Here is a 24,821-nt window from a genome sequence, read left to right as displayed (position 1 = left end):
CTAATGCAAATCACTATCTTCAGAATACAAGAGGAAAAAGAGAGAAAATGTTAGATATATAGGTCATTCATTACCAAGTTAAAATAGTACTAACGTATACAATGGAAATGTTCAGGACATTATATAAAAGACCGATTCAGTCAGCATCACAAGTGAAGCTGAACAGATAACTCACAAATTGGTTTTGAACATAATTAATCACATCATACTCCTTGACCACAATGTATTCTAATTCCTATCAAAATAAAAGTCAGCAACTTCTTGGACTACAAAATGTGTCAACGGTCTTTTACGGTGTTACCATGAAGCCTGTTTTTTTTGGTATGCCTATCATGGCAGACGCACGTCCAGCACCGACTGAATGTATTTACTCAACATTCAGAAATAGGGTAACTGATGGGCTCATCCGTTGGCTAAGTATCATAGCAAACTGGTACATGCATATTTTGGTTAGTAACATGGGCGTAAATATGAATATTAATTGTAGGTATTGAAAAGTGAACAAATGCATTAGGAAGGTTAGGCTAGGCTTACCAAGGATGGATATGATGGAGTATGCAGGGTATCACCAGTTGTCTGTGCTTTATCTTTTTAATGGCTCAGCAACTGTCGTAGCAGAGGTTACAGGGCTTGTGTTTACCGGCCAGTTTCAGTCCCACTCGTTTGTGCATTCGTCAGTGTGAGTGAAGTTGTAGCACAATGGTGCATACATACTGGTTTCTGAGTAAATCTTTACTGATTTCTGGAATGCATGTAGTAGAAATGAAAGCAGTTCTGTAAAAATCTCATCTCACAGGGTGAAACCGTGGCATTAATGGTTAACATTCCAATCCTCACCCGTGTCTAGATGCATTCGTGCACATAAACCATAAAATAACAGTATTTACAGAAATGGATTGTAGCTGGTCTTACAGACATGTAGTTCATTTGTGTGTCCTGTATCCACTGTGTTTACATTGCTAAACAAAAGAATTAACACTAGACTCTGGACTACTGTTGAGAGTGAAAAGGAACCATCGCCCAACTAGTTGGATTTAAAAGTGGTGTCTCAGTGATAATAGTCCCTTTACATAATGTTAAAAGTCTCATTCGACGACGAGAATTGCTTTAAAGTGCTTTTCTCTCCAATATCCACTTAATGCCCTTGAACTAATATTCTTCGTTTTTTCCAAAGCCTTCCCTTCACTTGTGCTAGTCTGTGTATTTCTGCATGAAGTGGCATGGACTGATATAAACAGTTTCACGAAGTATGCCATTCATCTTCCTTCTCTCAGCACATATCCTTGAAGTAGTTGGGAATTATTGGGTCCTGGGCTACACGGTGGCACAACAACAAAAAATAGTGCCAAAAACAATACAAACCAAAACCATTACAGAGTCACTGAACCTGTAATGAAAGAGGTCAATATTCACACAAAACTATTACAAAAAGCTTTTACAGACAGTGGGTCTCAACTCACTGTCCAAGGAATGCATCTCCCAATAAGAGGTGGAGAAAATTGGAGTATTAATCCGGGCTGCACTTGCACTCCCTCTAGTAGATAGTTGCAAAGCAACACTGGTAGATGGTTGGAACCAGTTCACCCAACTGTCTCCTCAAATGGGTAATTATATATGAATTAAGTAGTTACTATTTGATCTAATTTGCATAATTTATTCAGCCAAAACATTTTTTCTAACCAAGGGCTCAGTTCAAATTTCCGAGTCCGTGACTGAATGTCACTGTCAACACTACAATAGAAATAAAAGCATTTTCAAATCAGTATGTCCTTGCTTTGCAGTCTGTCACCTTCGCATATTGGAATTGCAAAGGATTCAGACCAAATAATTTAAATCCATCCAAACAAATAGCAGTTGCTGTAACTGTACCTATAAATATTGTGGTCTAAACAGAACACTGGATGGCAAGTAGCAGAATGTGGAATTTATCCCACTCATTTCAGGAACCTACAGAACACACACACCATAAGGACAACAAAAGAAAATAGGAAATGCGAGAGGAACTTTTTTTTCTGAAAGGGTGGTAAATATGTGGAACAGATTACTGACATGGGTGGAGGAACACGAAACCTTCATGGGTTTTTCAAGGAGGAACTAGACACCTTCTAGTTAACACACGGGGTTTAGGGTCATCAGGAGTGCACCATGGGAAATACTGTGGCTAGGTGGGCGAGAGGGACCGACAGTCTTCTCCTACCTGAAACTGGTACTATGTTATTATTCATTTATTCATCAGAACCCCACCCCCAAAAAAATCATATTCAGCAGCTTACTGTTGTGCCAATTACTGATCAACAATTCTAATGCGTACATAAAAGCCATATCGGGATATGACTTTGTTCAATCTATAATCAAGGCATTTTCACCTTGCTGCACAGGACACAGTGCGAACTGCATACTGAAACTGCAGCCCAGGTCACAGCTTAAACCACAGCCTAGACATGGCTTTAATGTTGGCTGACCCTCTCAATAATGCATTCAACTTGTAACCAACTCAGATTATAATGATCACTGAAGCGTGTTTCACTTTCAGAGCTTTATTTAAAAACTCAAAATGAATAATGTCTCCACTGAATATGGGTACAACCCATCTCATTCCTGACACTGGGAATGTAATGGTTCCAACTGTGTGTTCTGCGACAGCAGCTTTGTGGCCTAGTACTATGTACAACATTGTGAAGTGGCGAGCAACAGAAACACAGTTGGGAGTCAAAGGAACCGTTTACTGTTGCCAATGTGCCCTCCTCACCAAACAACTTGACAGCATTTAAGACTAATTAGTCTCACTCTTCGAATGTACAATCACCCCAAACAAATAAATGGATCATGCAAACAGGAAGAAATTCTATTGGGTCTCTTTTCCCTTCAAGCATTGGCCTCATATAGAAGCCATATATAGGGGCCTTGTTGTGGAAGATAGCAGCAAGGGCAAAACTAAAATTTATACACGCAAAACAGAAGGTCCAAGTTCACCAGGTCAGGGAGAACCAAGAGGCATGAAGAAAGAGAGCGTTGTAAGTGGAAGTTGAACTAGATTCATAGAATGAGTAAGACCATAAATATAGCTGGTAATCTAAATATTCTTCAGGAATTCAATCTCAACACAAAAGAGGATTTAAACCAATGTAGTACAGAAAACACACATAGGAAGCACTATGGCTTCATAGAGGTCAGCTTTGAATACTGTAGAGCTGGAAATTTGCCATATCTCTAAATATTCCCACCTGCTGAAGGTGATCTAAGTTTTCTCGAGATGGAAAGTCCAACTGTGCAATTATTTCCCGAAAGGTGTTGTGCAGAAAGAACTGTACAATTTTAATACGAGAAACATATCTGCATAGCACAACACAAAGAACAAACACCTCTCATTTATATACCTCCCTGTAGTGGGCTGTTTGTCGAGATTCAACTGCTTGTTGCGTACTTTTTAAAACTAGCCACACCTGCCAAAACTTGAACCTGTGAGGGATACGTTGATCACTGCAATTGTAAGCTACTCAGTCGGCTTGTCTCAAGGCTATTTTAAGGCACTGGCCACATTGTACTTGATCGAGGATCCTAGGATAAGGAAAAATGCCTCGAAGATTACTGTGCAACAAAGTTCAATTCCAATAGTTAGAGTGTTGCATCTGATATCATAAGTACAGCTACTACCATCATATACAAAACAAATATCCTTGAATGGAGCAAGAATTATCCAAGCTTAACAGTCCTGACACAGATTAGGAGTAGAATGACTAGACAGCAAATTATTTAGGAGCAGGAATTTTTGAAAAGTAAACCCTGTACTTGCTTTAGTTGAGGCAAGAAGGTGGCAGATGTAATGTGGGGAAATGAGAGGTTATTCACTTTGGTAGGAAGGACAGAAAAACAGAATATTTCTCTCAGTTCATGAAGAACCCCTATCTCCTTAGTAAACTTAGAACTTGCTGGACAAGCAAATCATCTAGATACATGCGCTGTATTTTCTCAAAAAAGCCCTGAGATACCCAAATTGGTGACAAGGGGGAAAAAACTGAGCAAATGTTAGTTTACAAAACTGCCAGGTTCAGGTTAGAATTCCAGCTCAAGGTAGGGTTCTTTCAGACAGAGAAAATGCACATTTTCAGTCGTCAAATGAAATGCGACTAAGACCAAGAACATGAGAATGACACTCTTCCACCTACAAGTTTGAGGCCGTCCATGATTTCAGTTACACAGCTGCCTGGCTAACTCAGTAAAATGGACAGCCCAGCATTCTCTGGTGTCCATAGACTGTGGGTCATAATGTCGGTGTCATCAGAATCGGTGCAACTCCTATTTCTGCAAAGGTCAAGGATTAAAATTGCCCCAGCAAATAAGTGTTGGTTAATGATCCCAAACAGAGAATTTGTATCAGATGATGCTTTAGTCACTTCAATAAATTTTTCTATGGGGTCAACTAGAATGAGGATGACTTCAACCATTGTGTGTCAATCTCAATGGGCCCTGAGCTACTCCTCCAGGCTTCTGGTGAGTGTTGAGAGTGTCCTCAATCAACTAGATTCTCTCTCTATATTTACCAGGAAGTTCAAACTGTAGTTTCTGGAATGATCCCAGTGGATTGGAAGGTAGCAAATGTTTCTCCCTCCTTTCTTGAATTGGGGGGTGAGAAAACAGGGAACTACAGGCCAGTTAGCCTGACATCGGTTGTCAGGAAAATGCTGGAATCTATTATTAAAGTCGTAGTAACAGGGCACTTAGAAAACCATAATATGATTAGGCAGAGTCAACATGGTTTTATGAAAGCGAAATCGTGTTTGACAAATTTATTGGAGTTTTTTGAGGATGTAACTAGCAGGGTAGATAAAGGGGAACCAGTGGATGTAGTATGTTTGGAATTCAAAAGGCATTCAATAAAGTGCCACATAAAAGGTGGTTACTCAAGATAAATGCTCATGGGATTGGGGGTAATATATTAGCATGGCTATTATATTAAAGGACAGAAAACAGAGAGTAGGGATAAACGGGTCATTCTCAGGTTGGCAAGCTGTAACTAGTGGGGTGCCACAAGGATCAATGCTTGGGCCTCAGCTATTTACAAGTTAATGACTTAGATGAAGGGACCAAGTGTAATGTATCCAAGTTTACTAATGATACAATGCTAGGTGGGAAAGTAAATTGTGAGGACACAAAAAGTCTGCAAAGGGATACAGGCAGGCTAAGTGAATGGGCAAGATGATGGCAGATGGAGTATAATGTGGGGAAATGTGAGCGTATTCACTTTGGTAGGAAGAACAGAAAAACAGAATATTTTTTAAATGGTAAGAAACTATTAAATGTTGGTGTTCAGAGAGACTTGGGTGTCCTCGTACAAGAAACACAAAAAGTTAGTATGCAGGTACAGCAGGTGATTAGGAAGCAAATGGCATATTGGCCTTTATTGCAAGGGGGTTGGAGTACAAGAGTAAGGAAGTCTTACTACAGTTGTACAGGGCATTGGTGAGACCTCACCTGGAGTACTGTGTACGGTTTTGGTCTCCTTACCTAAGGAAGGATATACTTGCCTTACAGGCGGTGCAACAAAGGTTCCTGGGCTGAAAGGGTTGTCCTATGAAGAGAGGTTGAGTAGAATGGGCCTATACTCTCTGGAGTTTAGAAGAATGAGAGGTGATCTCATTGAAACATATAAGATTATGAGGGGGCTTGACAGGGTAGATGCTGAGAGACTATTTCCCCTGGCTAGTGTCTAGAACTAGGGTCATAATCGCAGGATATGAGGTCGTCCATTCAAGACTGAGACAAGGAGGAATTTCTTCACGCAGAGGGTTGTGAATCTTTGGAATTCTCTACCCCAGAGGGCTGTGGATGCTGAGTCATTGAATATGTTCGTGTCTGAGATGGATAGATTTTTGGACTCTCAGGGAATCAAGGGATCTGGGGATCAGGCGGGAAAGTGGAGTTGAGGTCAAAGATCAGCCATGATCTGACTGAATGGCGCAGCAGGCTTGAGGGGCCTTATGGCTCGTTCCTGTTCCTATTTCTTATGTATACATGGTGAAAACTTGAAGCCATACTAACTTCACAGGATTGTGAATTAAGTGCTCATTGTGAGCCCTCCTACATAACTTTCTCAAGGAACAAAAGTGTTTTTGGTAGGTGTCAGACATTGGGAAGGATCCATGACAAGATCTGTAGACCTGGCTTCAGCCAGAATTTCAAGAACTGGCTGAGGCAAAGCAGGCCCACGTCATTGAATAATCATAAGTATTTTGAAACTAGAAATCAACAATCTCTGCAAAACTTTAAAAAAGCAAATTTCAATTGATGTTAACTTTTACAATGTTTTCCAAAACAAGCATTAATGCAGATCAATAATCAGATTAAGCTTGCTCCTGGTGCTGGCAATACAATCAGCCTGCTGCCACCCAGAAGGATAAAACATGTGTCTCCAGAACAAGAACTTATATACAGCATGTGAGAGGAGACATCATCATCATCATTAAGCCCGCCACATAGCACAAAAATCTTGAAGGTCAGTGCCTTTGTGGTTCTCTCCTCTTTTCCCATTCCCCTATTTGGATGACTTCCTATTTAGGTAGAGGTTTAACAAAGTGGGATCGTACATTTGTTATGTTTGAGCACAATTCATTCATATTTATAACAACATACATTTACAGAATTAATTTTCCTAACACACAATAGCTATCATCATGCAAATTTCAACAGTAGCTACCAAGGTAAATTCTAAGGATATCCAGACCTGCCTTGCACCATTAACTTCCACAATGGAAGATTGCTTGATGGAACTCAGGGGCATTCCATACTTTTAGGGGTCAGAGTGCTTTGTAAAAAAAAACATTGCTCCCTGGTGAAAATCTGAAATATGGTTATATTTATAAAGGAACTGCAAAAGACAGATAGATTAGGGTCAAGACAATCGCTATCTACAATTGGTTTTGTTCCCATACTGTTCCCATTAGTAGAGTGATGTGTGCAATTATTTATGTCACATGCCAAGTATGAGTCAGTGACACGTACACAGTCACAGACTGAATATTAATGAATTCACCTATTATAGCTTACAGTATACATTTAAATGGGTTCCATTTAATGTTCAGACTGGGATTTTCCTAAAACAAGGATTAGCAGGTAAGAAATAGGTGAAGAAAATGTGATGGTTTCCCCTAATAGGTCCAAGTTGGAGCACTGCATTTCAACATTATCCTTTCAACTTTGGGACCTGGGATTGAACTCTGCCCAGATACAGGGTGGTTATGCTTCACCGATTTAATTCCAAGTGTTGGAGTCCACAGTATATGTTTGCTTTCAGGATTCTGGTTAATAATGCAGCAATCATGCTGAATGCTGCTAACAGTCTAGCGATGAGCTTAGATGCAATCATCACATTAGTACAATGCAAGTTGCTACAACTGACTCAAGAATGTGAGACATCATCAGGAAAAACAAAGAGGAAAAATGTAATTTTCCTGGACTGCAGCCTTTTAGGTGGGGTGCAAGTGAACGTGAAGAGACTTGAGCACAATGATTTGCACAGATCACCAAATGACAAACTGGAATAAGATACAAATTTGTACGTCATATTTCCCACGTGATCTTTGGGTGAGACTAGGTCATGTCCTAAGCTTTGAAAAACTATGGAAATAAATGCATGGATCAGGAGTTCATCACAGTTAAGGGTGTTTGGAGCAACTAGCCTCCGATGAGGCAGAGCAGAGGTTTTATTTCACAGAATCATAGAAAGGTTACAGCACGGAAGGAAGCCATTCGGCCCATTGAGTCCGCTCTTTGCATGAGTAATCCAGCTAGTCCCACTGCCTCGCCCTATCCCCGTAGCCCTGCACATTTTTTCATTTCAAGTACTTATCCAGTTCCCTTCTGAAGGCCATGGTTGAATCTGCCTCCACCACTCCCTCAGGCAGTGCATTCCAGATCCTAACCACTTGCTGTGTAAAAAAGTTTTCCCTCACATCACCTTTGGTTCTTTTGCCAATCACCTTAAATCTATGCTCTCTGATTCTTGACCCTTCCGTCAATGGGAACAGTTTCTCTCTATCTACTCTGTCTAGACCCTTCATGATTTTGAATACCTCTATCAAATCTCCTCTCAATCTTCCCTGTTCCAAGGAGAACAACCCCAGCTTCTCCAGTCTATCCACGTAACTGAAGTCCCTCATCCCTGGAATCATTGTAATAAATCTCCACTGCACCCTCTTCTAAGGCCTTCACATCTTTCCTGAAGTGCGGTGCCCAGAACTGGACACAATACTCCAGCTGTGGCCGAACCAGTGTTTTAAAAAGGTTCATTATGACTTTGGAGTAACAAGCTTTGAATGTCAGAAACAACTGGCTAACTGTCCTTCACTGTACATACAAAAAGTCAGGACAGAATTCAGGAATGCTGTATAATCAGCCAAAACTGGATCTACTGTTCTAAACAGCTCAGTGTGGCTAAGTTATCAGTCCATAGAATTTCAGTGCTGGAAAAAATGTTCCCATCTCCAGCACTCAATGCCAGCATCGAGAACTCACTGGTAAGGTACGGTACATGGAGCTACAGAGTAAAGCACTCCTGACTCCGACACAACAATGTGCGTTAACACCAACCTTAGACGTTAACAGTAACACTAATTCAGGAGCAGTTTTATGTTGTGGCCAATTGTCCACCAGGTACTAGATTTCACAAAAGCTCCTTATGGTCTGCAGTGTATCGGTCTGGGCTGGATTCGTTCTGGATTTGCACTTCAATGTTTAAACTCACCATCACTAAATACCTCCAAAACACTTAACCCTGTCAGTACTGAAAAATGTAGCTTTCAAAACATATATGGAAAAAAATATTTAATATTGCCAAAACCTCTAAATATTATCTTCAGAAGTTTATAAATGAGAATGTGAAGAGACTACAAAATTGAACACTTCTGAACCCCCAATGACTCAGTAAGTAAATGCACTGAGTGGTGTGATAGAAAACCATAGGGCAGGCACCAGATTCAGTCCCTGTTCTGCGCTGAGTTAACTGACAACAATAAAGGGTAATATTGGGCACAACACTTCATCCTAATGTTCCTGGACTTGTTTTTGAATAGGGAGGGAACAGAAGCAATTTGCATGTCAGCTTCACTCAGTTCATAATACTCCTGCTTCTGGGTCAGAAGGTTGTGGGTGTCAGCCTCGTACCAGGGTTTGAGATCATGATCTAGTGTAGGGAATGCAGCACTATTGGAGGAGCCGTCCTTCAATTAAGACATAGTAAGATGCTGTATTAATGCATGTATCAATTCAGTCAGGGGTGCTGTTCCAGGTCGCCATCCAGTGACCCCTCTGGAAGTGTGTAAATATGGACATCGAGAACACAAATCAGGATCAGCTGACTGCGATGCCCACCATGACTGAATATCCCAACATTCACTGTACAGGCTTACACATGAATAGCCATAGAGCCAATGTACCTGGACCAGTCCCTCACCCCCCAATTGGTGAATACGGGACTAACTCCAATATAACACAGCCTTCATGAGGAAGAAATCCTCCGAGGAAGCAAGTATCACAGAGTAAGCAAAACCTTACTGCTGTTGAATTGGGGGGGGGGGGGGGGAAAAGAGGCGGGGGGGAACACAAATTCTATTGCAGACTTTAATTGTTCCCTAAAATCTGCCTGACACCAATCATTCTCACAATGGATTCATCAGTTCATACTGGCAAATACTGTAAAGAACATTTTTATAAAGGATTAAGCAGTGAGTGTAAAAGCAGACCACCCCACCTCACTACAGGTTAAATCTAAATATATTGCCACTTTGTACAGTTCACTATATGACTGCTATGTAAAAACAAAACGGGGATGCTCAAGGTAACAGAGCCTTCGCTTAGAACAAAAAAGAACATGTATAAAATTTGAGATTTGAAATCTCTACCTTTTTCTCTAAAAACGATCAACCATTGAAACCCCTTCACATACAAGCGGATCAGGCTGACAATTAATTAACGTTAAAGTAGGCCAGCCCTGTGCCATGGGCCCACACCCATTTGGAACTGGACTTACTCAACCCACACAAGTTGCCCCCCTCCATCAGTCCAAGCTGGACCTGGACACAAGCTGTCAGCCATGGCTCAGTGGTAGCACGCTCACCTGAGTCAGTAGGTTGTTGGTTCAAATCCCACTTCAGGGACTTGAGCACAAAATCTGGGCAGCCACTCCAGTGCAGTACTGAGGGAGTGCTGCACTGTGGGAATGGCCGTCTTTCAGCTGAGTCGTTAAACCCAAGCCCCATCTGCCCACTCGGGTGAATGTATAAGATCCTATGGCACTATTTCGAAGAGGAGTAAAGGAGTTCTCCCTGATGTCCTGGCCAATATTTATCCCTCAACCGACTCCTAAAAACAGAATTATCTGGTCATTATCGCATTGCTTGTTTGTGGGAGCTTGCTGTGCACAAATTGGCTGCCACATTTCCTACATTACAACAGTGACTACACTTCGAAAAGTACTTTAACTGTACTTTTATTAGCTGTAAAACACTTTGGGATGTCCTCCGTTCGTGAAAGACGCTACATAAATGCAAGTCTTTCTTTCAAGCCGCAGAGATCACTGAAACCCAACTTGGCAGAGATGTAAAACAAACTGACAGTTCATAGCGGCATATTTAAGCCACAATGTTCAGACTGCAGAATAGATTTTATACAGCATTGGGTCTGTCTTAACAGCTGCGTGTAACTGCTTATAACAGAGTGAGGTGCATGTGTTTGTATTGCAAGACTTTCGTATTATATAATGTATATTACACATGCACTTCAAGTTGAAAGTCTTGGTTTCTCTGGTAGAATTTCTTGGAGCAAGCCTGTGCGCATTTTTAAATAGTGAAATGGTGATTCCCCAAAACCAGATTAGTCACACAGTCCTCCCAACACACACACAGAGATTACAAAGTGAGGCATCCCACAGTATGTTATAATTTCAGCACCTTAAAAGGAGAGGACACAGGATGTGACAGACAGGGGGAAGTAACTGGCAACACACTGAAGAAGCACTGCAGAGTTAAGAATGAGAAAGGACGACACTTTTAAAAAGATGTGTGAAATGTATGACTATTATACATGTTTTTGCTACTCCTTGGATGAGAGGGGAGCAGGGGTTTTAAGCAGGCATTTGATTAACTGTCACAGCCTATTTAGGCACTGGTGTGCTGGATTTATGACACTCCCAGATGTACACACTCATTTAGATTGCTAGGCCCGGTACACAGTAGATACAGTAGCGTTTTGCTGTACATACCTCGAAGAATGCGCTCCTCGTAGCATCGAAGAAAGTCCCAGATTCGAACTGTGCCGTCGTCAGAACATGTGGCAAATTTATTATCCGTAGGTGAGAAACTGTTACATGAAGACACACAGTAGGGGAAAGAGGTCAACATTTAACAGGAGCCGAATTGAGCCCAATCTGGGGCATCCTCACATAAGCGTTCTGTACAAATGGACTCCCAAAGTTAACTAGAATAACCACAATGCTTTATGCTGGAACCTCGATTACCTGCCATTGTGGGAGAGGAACCTCCCCCAGCAGGAAATAGTAATTGGCAGATAATCGAAAGTCCCCCTATGCTTAGTTTGACACTAAGATTTTTAAACTTCCAACTGGTTTATTTAGATTACTTAATGAAGTCCCCAGCATGTGCAAATAAGACCCACATTTTTGCATTTAAACATGAGAATTCTGAAATAAATACGAGCACACTAACTCCTGCTGCGCTCCCAGGCTCGAAGCCCTGACCCCTGCTGGGCTCCCAGTCTCGAAGCCCTAACTCCTGCTGGGCTCCCAGTCTCGAAGCCATGACTCCTGCTGGGCTCCAAAATCCGAAGCCCTGACTCCTACTGGGAACCCAGAGGTGAAGTCTGGACTCCTGCTGGGCTCCCAGACTCGAAGCCCTGACTCATGGGTGAGTTCCCAGACTTGACGCCCTGACCCCTGCTGATCTCCCAAATGCAAAGCCCTGACTCCCACTGGCCTCCCAGACCCAAAGTGTAACATCAGAATAGTAAATTCGATCAGGTACTGATTCGATTCAGTAACTACTTATCCTGCTGGATCAAGAACCCAGAAGTTATGAAAAATCAATTTAGGAACACTCCACTATATTTTAATTAGTTTATATACAACTAAATCAGGACTCCCATAAAATTTATAATTGGGTATATTTGAGTGTCCAGATAGCAGGAATGCCTATATTCATGGTTCTACTGTGCTAAACAGAAGATACTTAAGTTGCTGTGTTTCTGCACTGCCAAGGATAGTGCATATGATGATACACTGCCACACATGGTATTATCAACTAGATGAAGTAACAGTGGCTACACCTGCACCATACTAAGGACTGCCTGCAGCTCTACTACATAATGCTCCTTGGAGTCCATATGCAAAGGCTGTTCTGAATGGCAGTAAGGTTAAATAGCTCTGCATATTTTTCTGTTTAGCACTTTCACCAGATTAGGCACTTTATACAAAGCATTAACCTCAACTTACTTCATTCACAGATGCAGGAATTGAGGGGGAAGTTATAAAACAATATTACATGGTGGATTGCAGAAATGGCCTTGAGGAACAAGGTGGGCCAAGGGAAACCAGCCACCCCATATCATTGTTAAAATTTAGGTCTAAAATAATGTGATTGTGTATTTTAAATCAGATAACCACTGTATCCTGGTTTAAATCATGTTTTCTGACCTGAGAAGTGAAAGGTACCTGCAAATGTGAAATCCAAAGATGTAACTGTCACATTGCAAATATTAGATATTCAAAAGGCTCAGCTCATTTAGCCACTCAATACAAGCATTTCAGTGTTGCACATCTAGCCTTCAACACTCCCAGCCACATCAACTTTAGAAACAGTTGTGTATGCTGCTGCTAATTTACTGATATTCACCTTCTGTTCATGAAGGTATTTGAGCAAGACTGTGCAGTACCCTTTTACTGCCGCTGGATGCCTCTGGCATGCTGTATCAACACACCACAGCCCCACAATCCGAGCATAACCAGGACATTAACCTGGCACTGCACCGATTTTAAAGAACAGTTTGAAAAGGAGCCCACTCCAAGGATCCATGGAAAAACCCTTGTCCCTGCTAATTGCTAACTGGATTATTTTGGCTCCATTTTCTAAATGGAAAGGTTTTAGAATTATCTGATGATACTACAATGTAGTCAGTCACAATACTGAAAAAAACTGTGACATAATTTTCTCAATATAATGGAAACCCAGGTGAAATGGGATAAACTTTCTAAAAAAAAATTTTTTTTTTTTTTTTTTTTTTTTAACAGCTCTCCCTCCAAATGAATTCCAAGCACGCGATAAACAAAAGTTACAATCTGCAAAACCCACCACTTTATTTTACAATTTTGATGTTGGAAATATTAAAATAGTTTTAAAATTTAATTTCTTTTTGAAGTTCTTCAATCTTGTTTGCCACTGGATGTAGCTGGATGTCTGTGATCTAGTATTTATTTTTAATCCCTGCATAGATCACCACCATCGGGACTTCGCTGACCATTTTACTTCGGTGTTGAAACTGGCTTTATTTCTGAAGTTTTAACCTTTATTCAGTTTTAGAAAAAGGAAATACTTTATTTAAAATGTAAAATCTTGCTTTACAAAGAACTCATAAAAGGAATACTTGTATACATTAGCACTGCAGCAAAACTCTCAGCAGTACAGCATACTGCCAACATCCACATTTCTCAAAAATGGCAACGTATCAATACCACACCATAGTTCTATAGCAGACAATGTGGCACTTTGTGTATAATAGGAAACAAATAAAAATACTGAGCATAAAATGTGAAGCATCGTTCCCAGGGTCTCAAAGAAACCATGCACAACTTCACCTAGAATACATTGAAATGACAATATAATTATACCAATCCCTATGGAAAACTGCATAGCATTAATCCACCTGGCCTCTCTAATCGCCTCCTTGTGAGCTTGGAACATCTTCACATTGTTCATGTTGGACTGCCAATACTTCACATATCCACCATGGTCAGCTGTCAGCATCCACATGTCATTATGAGACCAGGTCATGGCTCTAACTGGACTGTCATGAGCCTGTTGAGGGAAAAAAAATGTTTATTATACTCTCCAATGATTGTTCATTTCCACTTCACATGAAAGTCTCACCCATGAACATTTCTTTTAAAGCATTAGTCCAGATGCTTGCTTTGGAGGATATTTATGTAGCCTTAGCACCTCCTATCCTAGGACAATCAACTCTTGCGGGTCTTCGGTGGCTCGAGACATTGGAGTTTGCACAAATCTTAACACTCACTGCTGCCTCTCCAAAAGTGTCCGCACATGACAGTGGCGATAGTATCTCAGAAAGCACTTCAATTGGGGAGGTAAATCAGGCTGTTGCTGCTGATGGAAAGGAACACCTTCATCCAGTGCGAACACTGAACATTAGGAAGTTGGCAGAGGAGCCTACTAATGTCAGCGGCAGCAATGGTATAACAGCACATTGTGTAGCAAGTGAGGAGCACAAAGTACGTTATACTGCAGTATTATGCAACCACTGTATATTGTCACTAATCAACCAGAGCACTAATGACATCAAAACTATAAATGAATAATCCCAGTGAATCTCTGGGCCATCTGTGGTGATTTTACACACTGCAGAGAGATTATGGCAAGAGTGAGCATTTCTTAACACAGGGAGTTGTTGTTTCTACATGACATGGGCCTGAGATTAAGCCTGTGAAAACTTCATGAGAAACGCCTAAAAACTGGCGCATGGAGCACGAGAAACTTAAACCAGAAGAGAGTCACAGAGGATAGTGATGAAAAAATTGAAGTAAATATTTTAGATTTTAGTGAAAGATAATCACAGTTGAAGAGTAAAGCAGATCTAATGGTGTTGAAATAATCCTAGGCAAGGAGATAACAAAGAGCCAGAGTTCATTGGCATTTCTCTGACAGGATGTTTTGTGAAACTGGTAATCAAACTGTTCAACTTCATTCATAAGGAAGATGTGGTGATGGAGCAATTCTATGGTAGAGTTGATGCTGAAAATAGTAAAATCAATGTGATATTCATTACTGTGGGTGATAAGAACACTAAAACAGGAAAAGGAGGAGATGAGGTTGTGACAGTGAAGTGTGCTGGGAAAGAGAAATGACACAAAAACCAGAATATAAGAGTTCTGTCAAAAAGCATAATTTTATTACGTTGCTTATTTGGCCTAACAGGTTAAATACATGAAAATGATCAAATGACAATGAAGAGAAAAAGTAAGAAATCAGAATGACTACATCATTACTGGAAAGCACTTCCAAGTGTTTTCCAGTGATGATGTAGTCATTCAATTTTCTTACTTTTTCTCTTCATTGTCATTTGATCATTTTCATGTATTTAACCTGTTAGGCCAAATAAGCAACGTAATAAAATTATGCTTTTTGACAGAACTCTTATATTCTGGTTTTTGTGTCATTTCTCTTTCCCAGCACACTTCACTGTCACAACCTCATCTCCTCCTTTTCCTGTTTTAGTGTTCTTATCACCCACAGTAATGAATATCACATTGATTTTACTATTTTCAGCATCAACTCTACCATAGAATTGCTCCATCACCACATCTTCCTTATGAATGAAGTTGAACAGTTTGATTACCAGTTTCACAAAACATCCTGTCAGAGAAATGCCAATGAACTCTGGCTCTTTGTTATCTCCTTGCCTAGGATTATTTCAACACCATTAGATCTGCTTTACTCTTCAACTGTGATTATCTTTCACTAAAATCTAAAATATTTACTTCAATTTTTTCCATCACTATCATTCCATCACACGTTGCGAACACGGTAAATAACAGAACAACATACCCTGGAACAGACTGTAACTCACAACACAACCAGATAATTGCAAGGATAAGAACTAAGCTCAATAGCACAACTTCATTAAGGATCAACATCTATAGTTTTAAAGATCAAAATGCAAAGTAGCATCCAGTGGAATGTGAGGAATAGGATACAGAAAGACACAGTGGATGAATATACTATCGAACAATATCAGGAATTAAACAGCCCTGGTTAGAAAGTCCTGGAGAAAAAGCTAAAAGGAGGAAATAGCATGGGTGATGAAGAAATCCTGAACCTAATGAAGGGAATATAAATAGCGGCATGATTTTAAATACAAAAATAAGGAAAAAGTATACTGAAGCATGGGAGATTTGGCTGGAACAACTGGGCAGAAGAATAAAACAAGACCCTGGACCTCCCTTCTGGAGAGAACAACTACGTCCCAGTGAATGGTGTTCACGGTGGCCCGTTGGAGCAATAGAACTGGTCGTAATTATTACTGATAGTAACAAGGACTGTCCGAAGGAGCATGCACTCAGTCAACTTCATAATCCTGTAGTATAAGTGCACCACATTACAACAAGGCAGAACACATGATTTCTGCCCACAAATCCCTAGAGGTAAGGTTTTCAATCTCAGCTTGGACCTTTGAAAGGATGCACCCAGATAAGACACAGCACCTTCAGAGATCAACATGGAAAACTGGAATGAGGAACTTCTCCATACTGCTTGCATGAATGAAATGAAACTGGCTTTGGTGCCCCGGCAGAGGAGAGACAAGTTGCTTAACTACGTGGTCAGAATATGGCAGGTTTGAAATGGAAGGGGAAAGAGAAACATCAGAAAATGTGCAACAGAACAAAATTTTAAGTCAGCACAGTAACAAGTGCAATATTACTGTAGCTACTGAGGAAAATAGCCTAGAATCCCAATTGCATATCAGGAGGATACCTCCCGAAGCAAGAAAATGGAAAAGGTTTCTCCCACACACTGTAGCTAACGAGTAAGCATTTGTCATCAGTTTACCAATCCAATCACATCTATCGGCTGTACTGCACAGCAGGCTCTTGGTTTCAGTGGTTACAGTAGTAACATCAACTTTTCTGTGTGTTAGAAATTTATCGCTACAACACAAACACTGTTCTACAACTCCGTTCTCCATTACTGTGGCAGTACAAACTGTATTCTCTCTCCCCCACCCCCCCAATGGAGTTGCACCAGAGACACTCATACCTGTAAAATAGTTTCAAAGTTAAACGTGAGCCCATTCCAGAGAGTGAACTCGCCACTTGAAGCACCGGTGACTAACCGTCTTCCTTCAGGAGTCCACTAAATATAGAACAAAAACAATTATTCGTACATTCAAACAAACATAGTTTATTGCAAACAATCTATCAAAACAGATTTTACAGCCTTCTCTCTGATACATTGCACAAACAGGAACAGTCACCGCAGTTCAAGGAATACAAACATATTTTATATTTCTAGCTTTAATCAGGCTGGTAAACATTATTTTTGGGGAGGTCCACATGGCACGCCCATCGGCTTTTGTCAAATGCGCAAGTATATATAAGACCAAATTGGTCTTTAAATATAGTGAAAGATACAGAGAGTTCATCAGTGCATGTCAGCGTGGCAGCACACACAGCTATGCACCCACCCAAACACATGCCAGCTATAGCAGCTTAAACAACTACACATTCGTAGTTTGCTCTAACTTGACATGAACTGAAAATGGCAACTGAGCAGCCAGTTTAATCTGCCTGTGTTAGTTAAACCCAGTGCAAAGAACGTGAATGAGGTTTGAACTGGAACGGGATTCCAGCTGTTCATAACATTAATGATTAATAATCTAGATGAGGCTTTCATAAATAATGTCTATATTGTGCACAGAAATAAAATGTTATGACCCCAAGAAACATTATAACAGTTGATGGTATTAAAAGTAGCAGATGTGATCTGATGACAAAAGATATTTTAAAAAACTGCAATGAGATGACTGTCAAACACTAATAATGTTAGTGCATTGCATTAATCACCAAGGCAAACAGAGTGACAGGAAGTAAATCCCAAACATATACAAAAGTAATGCTGAGTTTGTGCAAAGCGTTACGGAGATCATGCATAGACAAATGTGTCTAACTGTGGTCAGTGTACAGAAACAGTGGAAAAGGTTGAGAGGACAACAAAGATGGCTCCAGATATGATGAGTTGCAAGAGATTAAACTATTTTTATTGGATAAAGATGTTTGAGGGGGAAATTTGGATGGAACAAGAGGCCTTTCCTCATTATACTTTATGTTGCCAATGTTGTATACCAGCTCCACTGCAACATTTTTGAATCGGAACATACAAATGAGCTTGATTCAAGTCTAGCAGCCCCTTCATTATATTGTGAGCACCTGTGAGGATCCCGGTCAGCAAATGCGTCCCAGATAGTGCAACTGGTATAACCTGCTGGGGCAAGGTGCAGCTGATACAGAACCTTGAATTGCAGTTTAATTCCAATCTAATAAACCAGTCTGGCACAAGGCCAAAAGATTCACGACATATTATCTATTTTAATTCAACTCTTACTCAAGTTCTTTCATCGAGTACTTACCCTGACAACAAATACTGGGCACTTCACTTTATTCGTTGAGGTTCTGACAAATTTTGTTGTTACAGCATTCATAGGATTCTGCAGCATTCCCATAGGGGGCACCAGCTGGAAAACAGTAAAGGCACCATCAGGACCAGAGATCCAAAACAGCAAAACTATTATCTGTATGACACAGCAAGACTAACTAACAGGAGAAACACTAATAGAACCAAAACAATGGCAAACTTCCATAAGAAAGCCAAGTCAACTCGCACCACCACAAAGCCAATCAACCAAATGTCAAATCATTAACAGAACCAACCTAACAGCACAACCAAAACAGGCCAAAGCAACCCAACATCACAACCAAAACAGGCCAAAGCAACCCAACATCACAACCAAAACAGGCCAAAGCAACCGAACAGCCTAACTGAAATTGGGCTAGGCCAGCACAACAGTGCAACCAACATTACTGAAACCAATGCAACCAAAGTAAGTGATCAGGCAGCACAAACATGACTGGGGCAGGCCAATGTCGAGCCACATACCTGAATCATCACCAGTAGAGCAAAACCAATGGGAAAATCTTCAAACTCCACTTTCTTCTACCTGCCTCTTCCCCAAAAAGTATAATCTCCTGGAATATTACAATTTATTTTCTGAGGTTCAAATGCAGTTATTATCACTAGCTGCGCCAGACTGCTCAAGCACGTGTATGCTACTTAGATCATTTTTTAAAATCCTATTTTTAATTCTCTGGGGGTTGTGTGCGAAGAGAGGTTATTAGTGCTGTGAGCCTCTTTCATAATGGGTTAATCTCTGAAGTGATCTGTAGCATTTTCCCTTGCCTTCTATCCAGTCATCATGCCACACAAGCAATAATTGTGCTTTATGTCCGTTTCACAGTTTCCTGGGTGATCAGAAACCACCATTTGCTGTTTTCCTGCTGAACTCCCAATACATCCATAGCTTCGACTCATTCTTCAGTCTGTCTCTCTGATGTACTTAAATCCAAGCTACCCTCTTTCTTTATTTCAATCTAATTCAAAGCCAGTAACCCTAAGAATGCTTTAGTTTGATTCACTTGCCATCAGGAGAATTCTTATGATGCAATTTAAATTAGGTTACACACACTAACAGGGATATTCATGAGATAAAAGTTAATTACCAGCAGCAACCAGCTGTTCTGCCATCTAATATACAAAAATAAAGAGTATAAAAACCATTGCCACCAAAACAGAACAAAACCAAATCAACATCAACAAAGCCAAGCCAGCCAACAGGAGCAGCACATTAAATAAATATATGGAATGTACCAAGATTTTCCTGTTGAGATACTTACATCATTATAATAAGCTGAATCTGGCTGGATTGAGCGAAGGTCTCTGTGATCTCTCTGCCAAACTCGATTCTAAAAATGCAAAAGAAAACAGTCAGCAAATGAAGAACCAGGCGAAAAACTATTTAGATATTCATTTGGTGCTTTAAAGACTTTAAAGCAATGCATTGGTTACTGATCTTCCACACAATACTAAGCAATGCTTTGCCATCATTAAATGATGCACTGACACTTCTACACATAAAGCAACTATCTTGAATTTTCATCCTGAACAGCAGTGTACAAACACCCTCGGTCTACATTTACATACTGCCTTCAATATTCTCATTTGCCCAACAATACTAATATTAATTCCCAATACTCTGTCCTTCTAAAAGACATGCTAAACGTTACATAATATATGCCCCTCATTCTATTTCACCACAAACACTTAGTTCAATTTGAGAGCTTTCAACCAATGCTTTATTCTGGCAGATTTGAGGAACATATAGCCTCCAAAGTAATGTTAACAGTAACACTATAAAGCCAGTGTTGTGAAATTTATCCAAGATACTTCTCAACTTGCTTACAACAAAAAGATTCAGTTGATTATCTTGGTGTACTTTATTTCTAAATTCCAATGTTCCAAACTTCTTCCTTCTGGCTGCTGAAGGCTGCTGTGTTAAGAAACTAAATTTTCTGTGATTTAATAATTCCCAAACCACATAGAAGAGTGGCAGTAAGCTTGGATCAAAGTACTCTCAGCCTGTAGTAAGTTCGCATGACTTTGGAGCAGTTGTCAGGCTGGTGTAAAATTTCAGCCCCTGTTCACTGTGGAGCTAATGCAAGAAAAGCAGGTACATTCTGGTCAGTAACATCACCAGGGATGCTTAACAGCGAGGGAAGGGTCTACAGGAAGCAACGAAAAATGTCAACTTAAATGGCAAGTATAAAATACACCACTCCGAAACTTTCCTTTCCCCTATATGTTGTTAGGCTTTGAAAACAGGTTTAGCAGCTTCTCAATCTAATACATCACTCAGTGAGGTACTGAAACTTCTAAACCAGGAAGGTCCTTGTTCTTTTATGAACGAGCTAATCTCAAGACAGATGCCATCATGTTTTAGTGCCCCTGGGTTTTTGGAGGTGGGGAGATGAAGACAGACGGAAAGAAAAAATAATCAAACATTCCCATTCCTGATTGTGGTCTTCGGATCCTTGTTGGAAAGTGTGGATGTTACATAAGGACACTTTTGGGCTGAACTGACCTTCAATGGTTAAAAAACCTTATTAACATTCACTGCCTGAGCTCACACATAAAGAGTGGCCACTTGAGTGAGCTATGAAAGAGCTGCTGTCACTTGTGAAACTGTACCTAAGCGTAAGAGACCATCTTCAAAAGGAGAAATAAAATTGGGAATAAAAGCATAACTTAGGAAAATTATAAATTAGAGGAAAAGGCTGGGCTTTGTATAATCATTTGTGCAGTCATTCTTTCTTTGCACATTGGTACATTATCAGAGGTGCCCTCACTACAGGCTGAAGCCCTGGTGATGCAATTTCTATTTCTGCTGAGATTTCTTACTCCATTGGGTTCATCCATTTGTACTTCTGTAATTTAGCTTGCGGGAGATGGGATAGTATTTTGATGTCTTTCTAATTTCACTATAGTGGTTGAGAGTTTGGCGTTCCATATTATTGGGTACGCTAGTTTGTGGTTAGGTTTGTGTTGTGGGAGTTTGCTATGCACAAATTGGCTTGCATATTTCCCTACATTACAATAGTGACTGCACTTCAAAAATACTTCATTGACTGAAACGCTTTGAGGCATCCTGAGAACATGAAAGGTCCTACATAACTAAGTTCTTTCTTTCTATGGTCCTGGACTGGTAACCCAGTGGTCATCAGTTCAAATCCCATCACGGCAAGTTGAAAAACTGAATTCAATAAATCGGTAATTTGTGTGGGCTACAGAGAAATGAAAGAAAACTGAATTGTTGCAAAAACCCAACTGATTCACTACTATCCTTTAGGGAAGAGAGCCTGCCACCCCAACCTGGTCTGGCTACACGTGACTGCAGTACCACTAAATGGCTGAGGTGGCCGAGCAAGATACTCATTGGAATTAGCAATAAAACTAATCTAGCAACATTCCCCCATCCAGAGAACAATTTTTTTAAAAAATCATTGCTCTTTATATGTCAGGACTTGCACAACACCAGGTTATAGTCTAGTTATAGTTGTGCAAGTCCTTACATTTGTCCACCCCAGTCCATCACTGGCATCACCACATCATCTTTATATGTCCACAGTTCATAGATAGTAAGGCCCAGATACTCAGTCTGGACACTTGTAAAATGCTTCAAACTAAAACACAGGTTGTGTAGCTGCAATTTTCCACATGATGAGTCAGCAATCTGAGCTGTGTTGAAGGAGGAAGGTGCTGAATGGAGCCTACAAGGCTAAATACAAAGAAGGTGAGGAAACAGAAGAGCACAGCAACTGTTCAGAGCGTCATAGGCAGCAGCTTGAAAGCAGTTCACTTACCTGCTCTCCTGCCCCATAGAGCAAAAGGGAGAGAAGGAAAATATCTTCGATAGACAAAGGAAATATTAATCTGAATAGGTCAAATTAAATCTATAGTGCTGCATGACAAAGGTTTTGAATTGCTCCCCTAAAATTAGGAAAAACTGCATACTTGGTCTATTTAGGGTGCACCACACCTCAAATACATCATGATTAACTGAAAGGTCAAATTGGGAATGACAATCATAGAATGATACAGATGATGCAGCACAGAAGGAGGCCATTCTGCCTATCATGCCTGTGCCAGCTCTTTAAAAGAGCTATCCAATTTTCCAGTTAGTCCCACTCCCCTGCCCTTTCCCCATAGCCCTACAAATTTTTCTTCCCCTTCAAGCATTTATCCTATTCTCTTTTGAAAGTTATTATTGAATCTGCTTCCACCACTCTTTCAAGCAATGCATTCCAAATCATAACTCGCTGTGTAAAAAAAGTCTCATCTCGCCTCTGGTTCGTTTACTAATCACCTTAAATCAGTGTCCTCTGGTGATCGACCCGTCTGCCACTGGAAGCAATTTCCCCCTTATTCCATCAAAACCCTTCATGATCTTGAACACCTCTATTAAATAACCCTTTAACCTGGTCTACTCTGAGAGCAACCCCAGCTTCGCTACATAACTGAAGTCCCACATCCCTGGTACCATTTACCTGGTAAATCTCCTCTGCACCCTCTCCAGGGCTTTGACATCCTTCCTAAAGTGTGAATGACGGCCCTGTTCTGCACACAGCTGCTTTGCAAAATAGAGTTAGGCTGGGTGGTACAATGATTTGGAGCATTGTCCTTCCACCAGTGGAACCTGGGCTTGATTCAAGTCCAGTTACTGGATGGAAGTAATCTCTCCATCAGCAATAAGAGTGTAAGTTAAGTAGGTCTGTTGTAGTACGAACCAAGTTTAGCACAGAACTGCCAATAAATTGGCACGCCACAATAAGGGCTGATGTGGTAAATGTCACACTGATATAGTTGTGAATGGTCTTGTAAGGTTAGAGAAAGTGAAGTGAACTTTACCATGCATCAATCTCGTGCTCAGTGAGAATGCACATGGACCAGCACAGAGAACTGTATCCTGAATCTAACCCTCACTATACCAGAGCTGGAAGATCCTGATGCTATGAACAAGTATCCAAAGTGAAATTGTTCAGTCTCCTAGTAATGACATTCCTCAGCACGAAGAATGTGAAAACAGGGATTTGATAGGCAAAGTACAAGCTCAAGTGTTCCTCATTTAGACCAGAAGTAGTTGTCTTTCTATTCTTACCACTAGGAAACAGAGACTTTGATAGTTAGATCACTGGGAAATAAGAGGTTACAATGGCGGTTACTGACCACTGGATAGAAGACATCAGCTAGTTAACAATGTGGGCCTCTTCCATCCTAGACTAACCACAAAAGTTGTACGAACAATACCACAAAAAGAACAGGAGTACTAGCTGATGAAGGAAACAGCCTACACTTCAGCCTTTTGAAATTACAAGGATAAAGTTACATTGTTGTGTCCAGTAGAGATTGCTGTTTCTGCAACTGACATGAATTTGACCGCTTACACCCATTTCAATTAGCATTCAGATAGGACACATCATCAAAGCTAGGTCCCAAACAGGCTCCACCAAATCCTCTCTGCTCAGGACGGCAGTGTGCTGAAGAATGGAATGTTTCCTTTTTGGCAACATCAGCATCAAACACCTCCAAGTACAGCACAAACTAGAAACTGAGTATCTACTCTAACTCAACAAAGTGCCTTTGCTGGGCTGGTGTGCAGTGGTTATATTGCAATTCAGATCATTCACGTCCAACTAAAGTCAATACTAACGTGTGCAGGAGAGAAACACGTCTCAAATGTGCAATAGTCTAGGGTGAATGTACAAAGTTTTCTATTAATACAGTGAAGTTTGTCTGACAAAATTATTATGGAACCCATGGACATTATAGTAATATATTCCAACTTCTGTTAAGTATCAACAGCATTGGCGACAGGAAGTGGATATGGCCACATAGTATGTGAAAATAATATTGGGAGCAACAAAGATGGGCTAGGAAGTAAGTAAGCTGTAAATAAAAATAAATGAGGCTTGGGGTGGCACCGCAGTGGTGCTCAACACTGGAGCACTCAGTGGCAGTGTAGATAGATCCAGATTTGATCTCCACTCTGCTCTGTCCCAACTGAGCAATCCCAGACCGACTTCAGTGTCCCCATGAATAGGACAGGATAGTCCAACCTTGGCAGTAATTCATGCCGTATAGTGACCATGACAGGCGGCCAGTCCATTCAACAGCAGAAGCACACCAGGTGGACTGACGATCAGGGATAAGCCATCTGGACATCAGTTATGGGGGGGAAAAAAAAGGAATGGTCATATAAAGCAAATACAATGTAGATAGGGCAAGGGAATGAACTTTATAAAAAGTTTAACCTAACATTGGTACTGGAGAAAATATTTCAGAGTTAGAATCATAGAATCTTACAGAACAAAAAGGCCATTCGACCCACCGTGCCCGTGCCAGCTCTTTGAAAGAGCT

At 40.6% G+C, this 24,821-nt stretch overlaps 1 protein-coding gene across 4 annotated transcripts in view; it reads right to left on the bottom strand.

The window, feature by feature from the left end:
• The window catches only part of wdr33 (WD repeat domain 33), a 102,298-nt gene that overhangs the window by 58,277 nt on the left and 19,200 nt on the right, over nucleotides 1–24,821 (bottom strand). For all 4 annotated transcript variants that reach the window (XM_067995604.1, XM_067995603.1, XM_067995605.1 and 1 more), the window contains exons 3-7: nucleotides 19,745–19,813; nucleotides 18,424–18,528; nucleotides 17,055–17,150; nucleotides 13,927–14,078; nucleotides 11,255–11,352 (exon numbers count right to left, since the gene is read on the bottom strand). In XM_067995604.1, coding sequence (XP_067851705.1) covers nucleotides 11,255–11,352; nucleotides 13,927–14,078; nucleotides 17,055–17,150; nucleotides 18,424–18,528; nucleotides 19,745–19,813 — 520 coding nt within the window. The remainder of the gene's footprint in view (nucleotides 1–11,254; nucleotides 11,353–13,926; nucleotides 14,079–17,054; nucleotides 17,151–18,423; nucleotides 18,529–19,744; nucleotides 19,814–24,821) is intronic.

The sequence above is a fragment of the Heptranchias perlo genome, chromosome 13, assembly GCF_035084215.1.
Source record: "Heptranchias perlo isolate sHepPer1 chromosome 13, sHepPer1.hap1, whole genome shotgun sequence".
Classification (NCBI taxonomy): Eukaryota; Metazoa; Chordata; class Chondrichthyes; order Hexanchiformes; family Hexanchidae; genus Heptranchias; species Heptranchias perlo.
The sequence above is the reverse complement of the archived record's forward strand: the minus strand, read 5'-3'. Positions and strand labels throughout refer to the sequence as shown.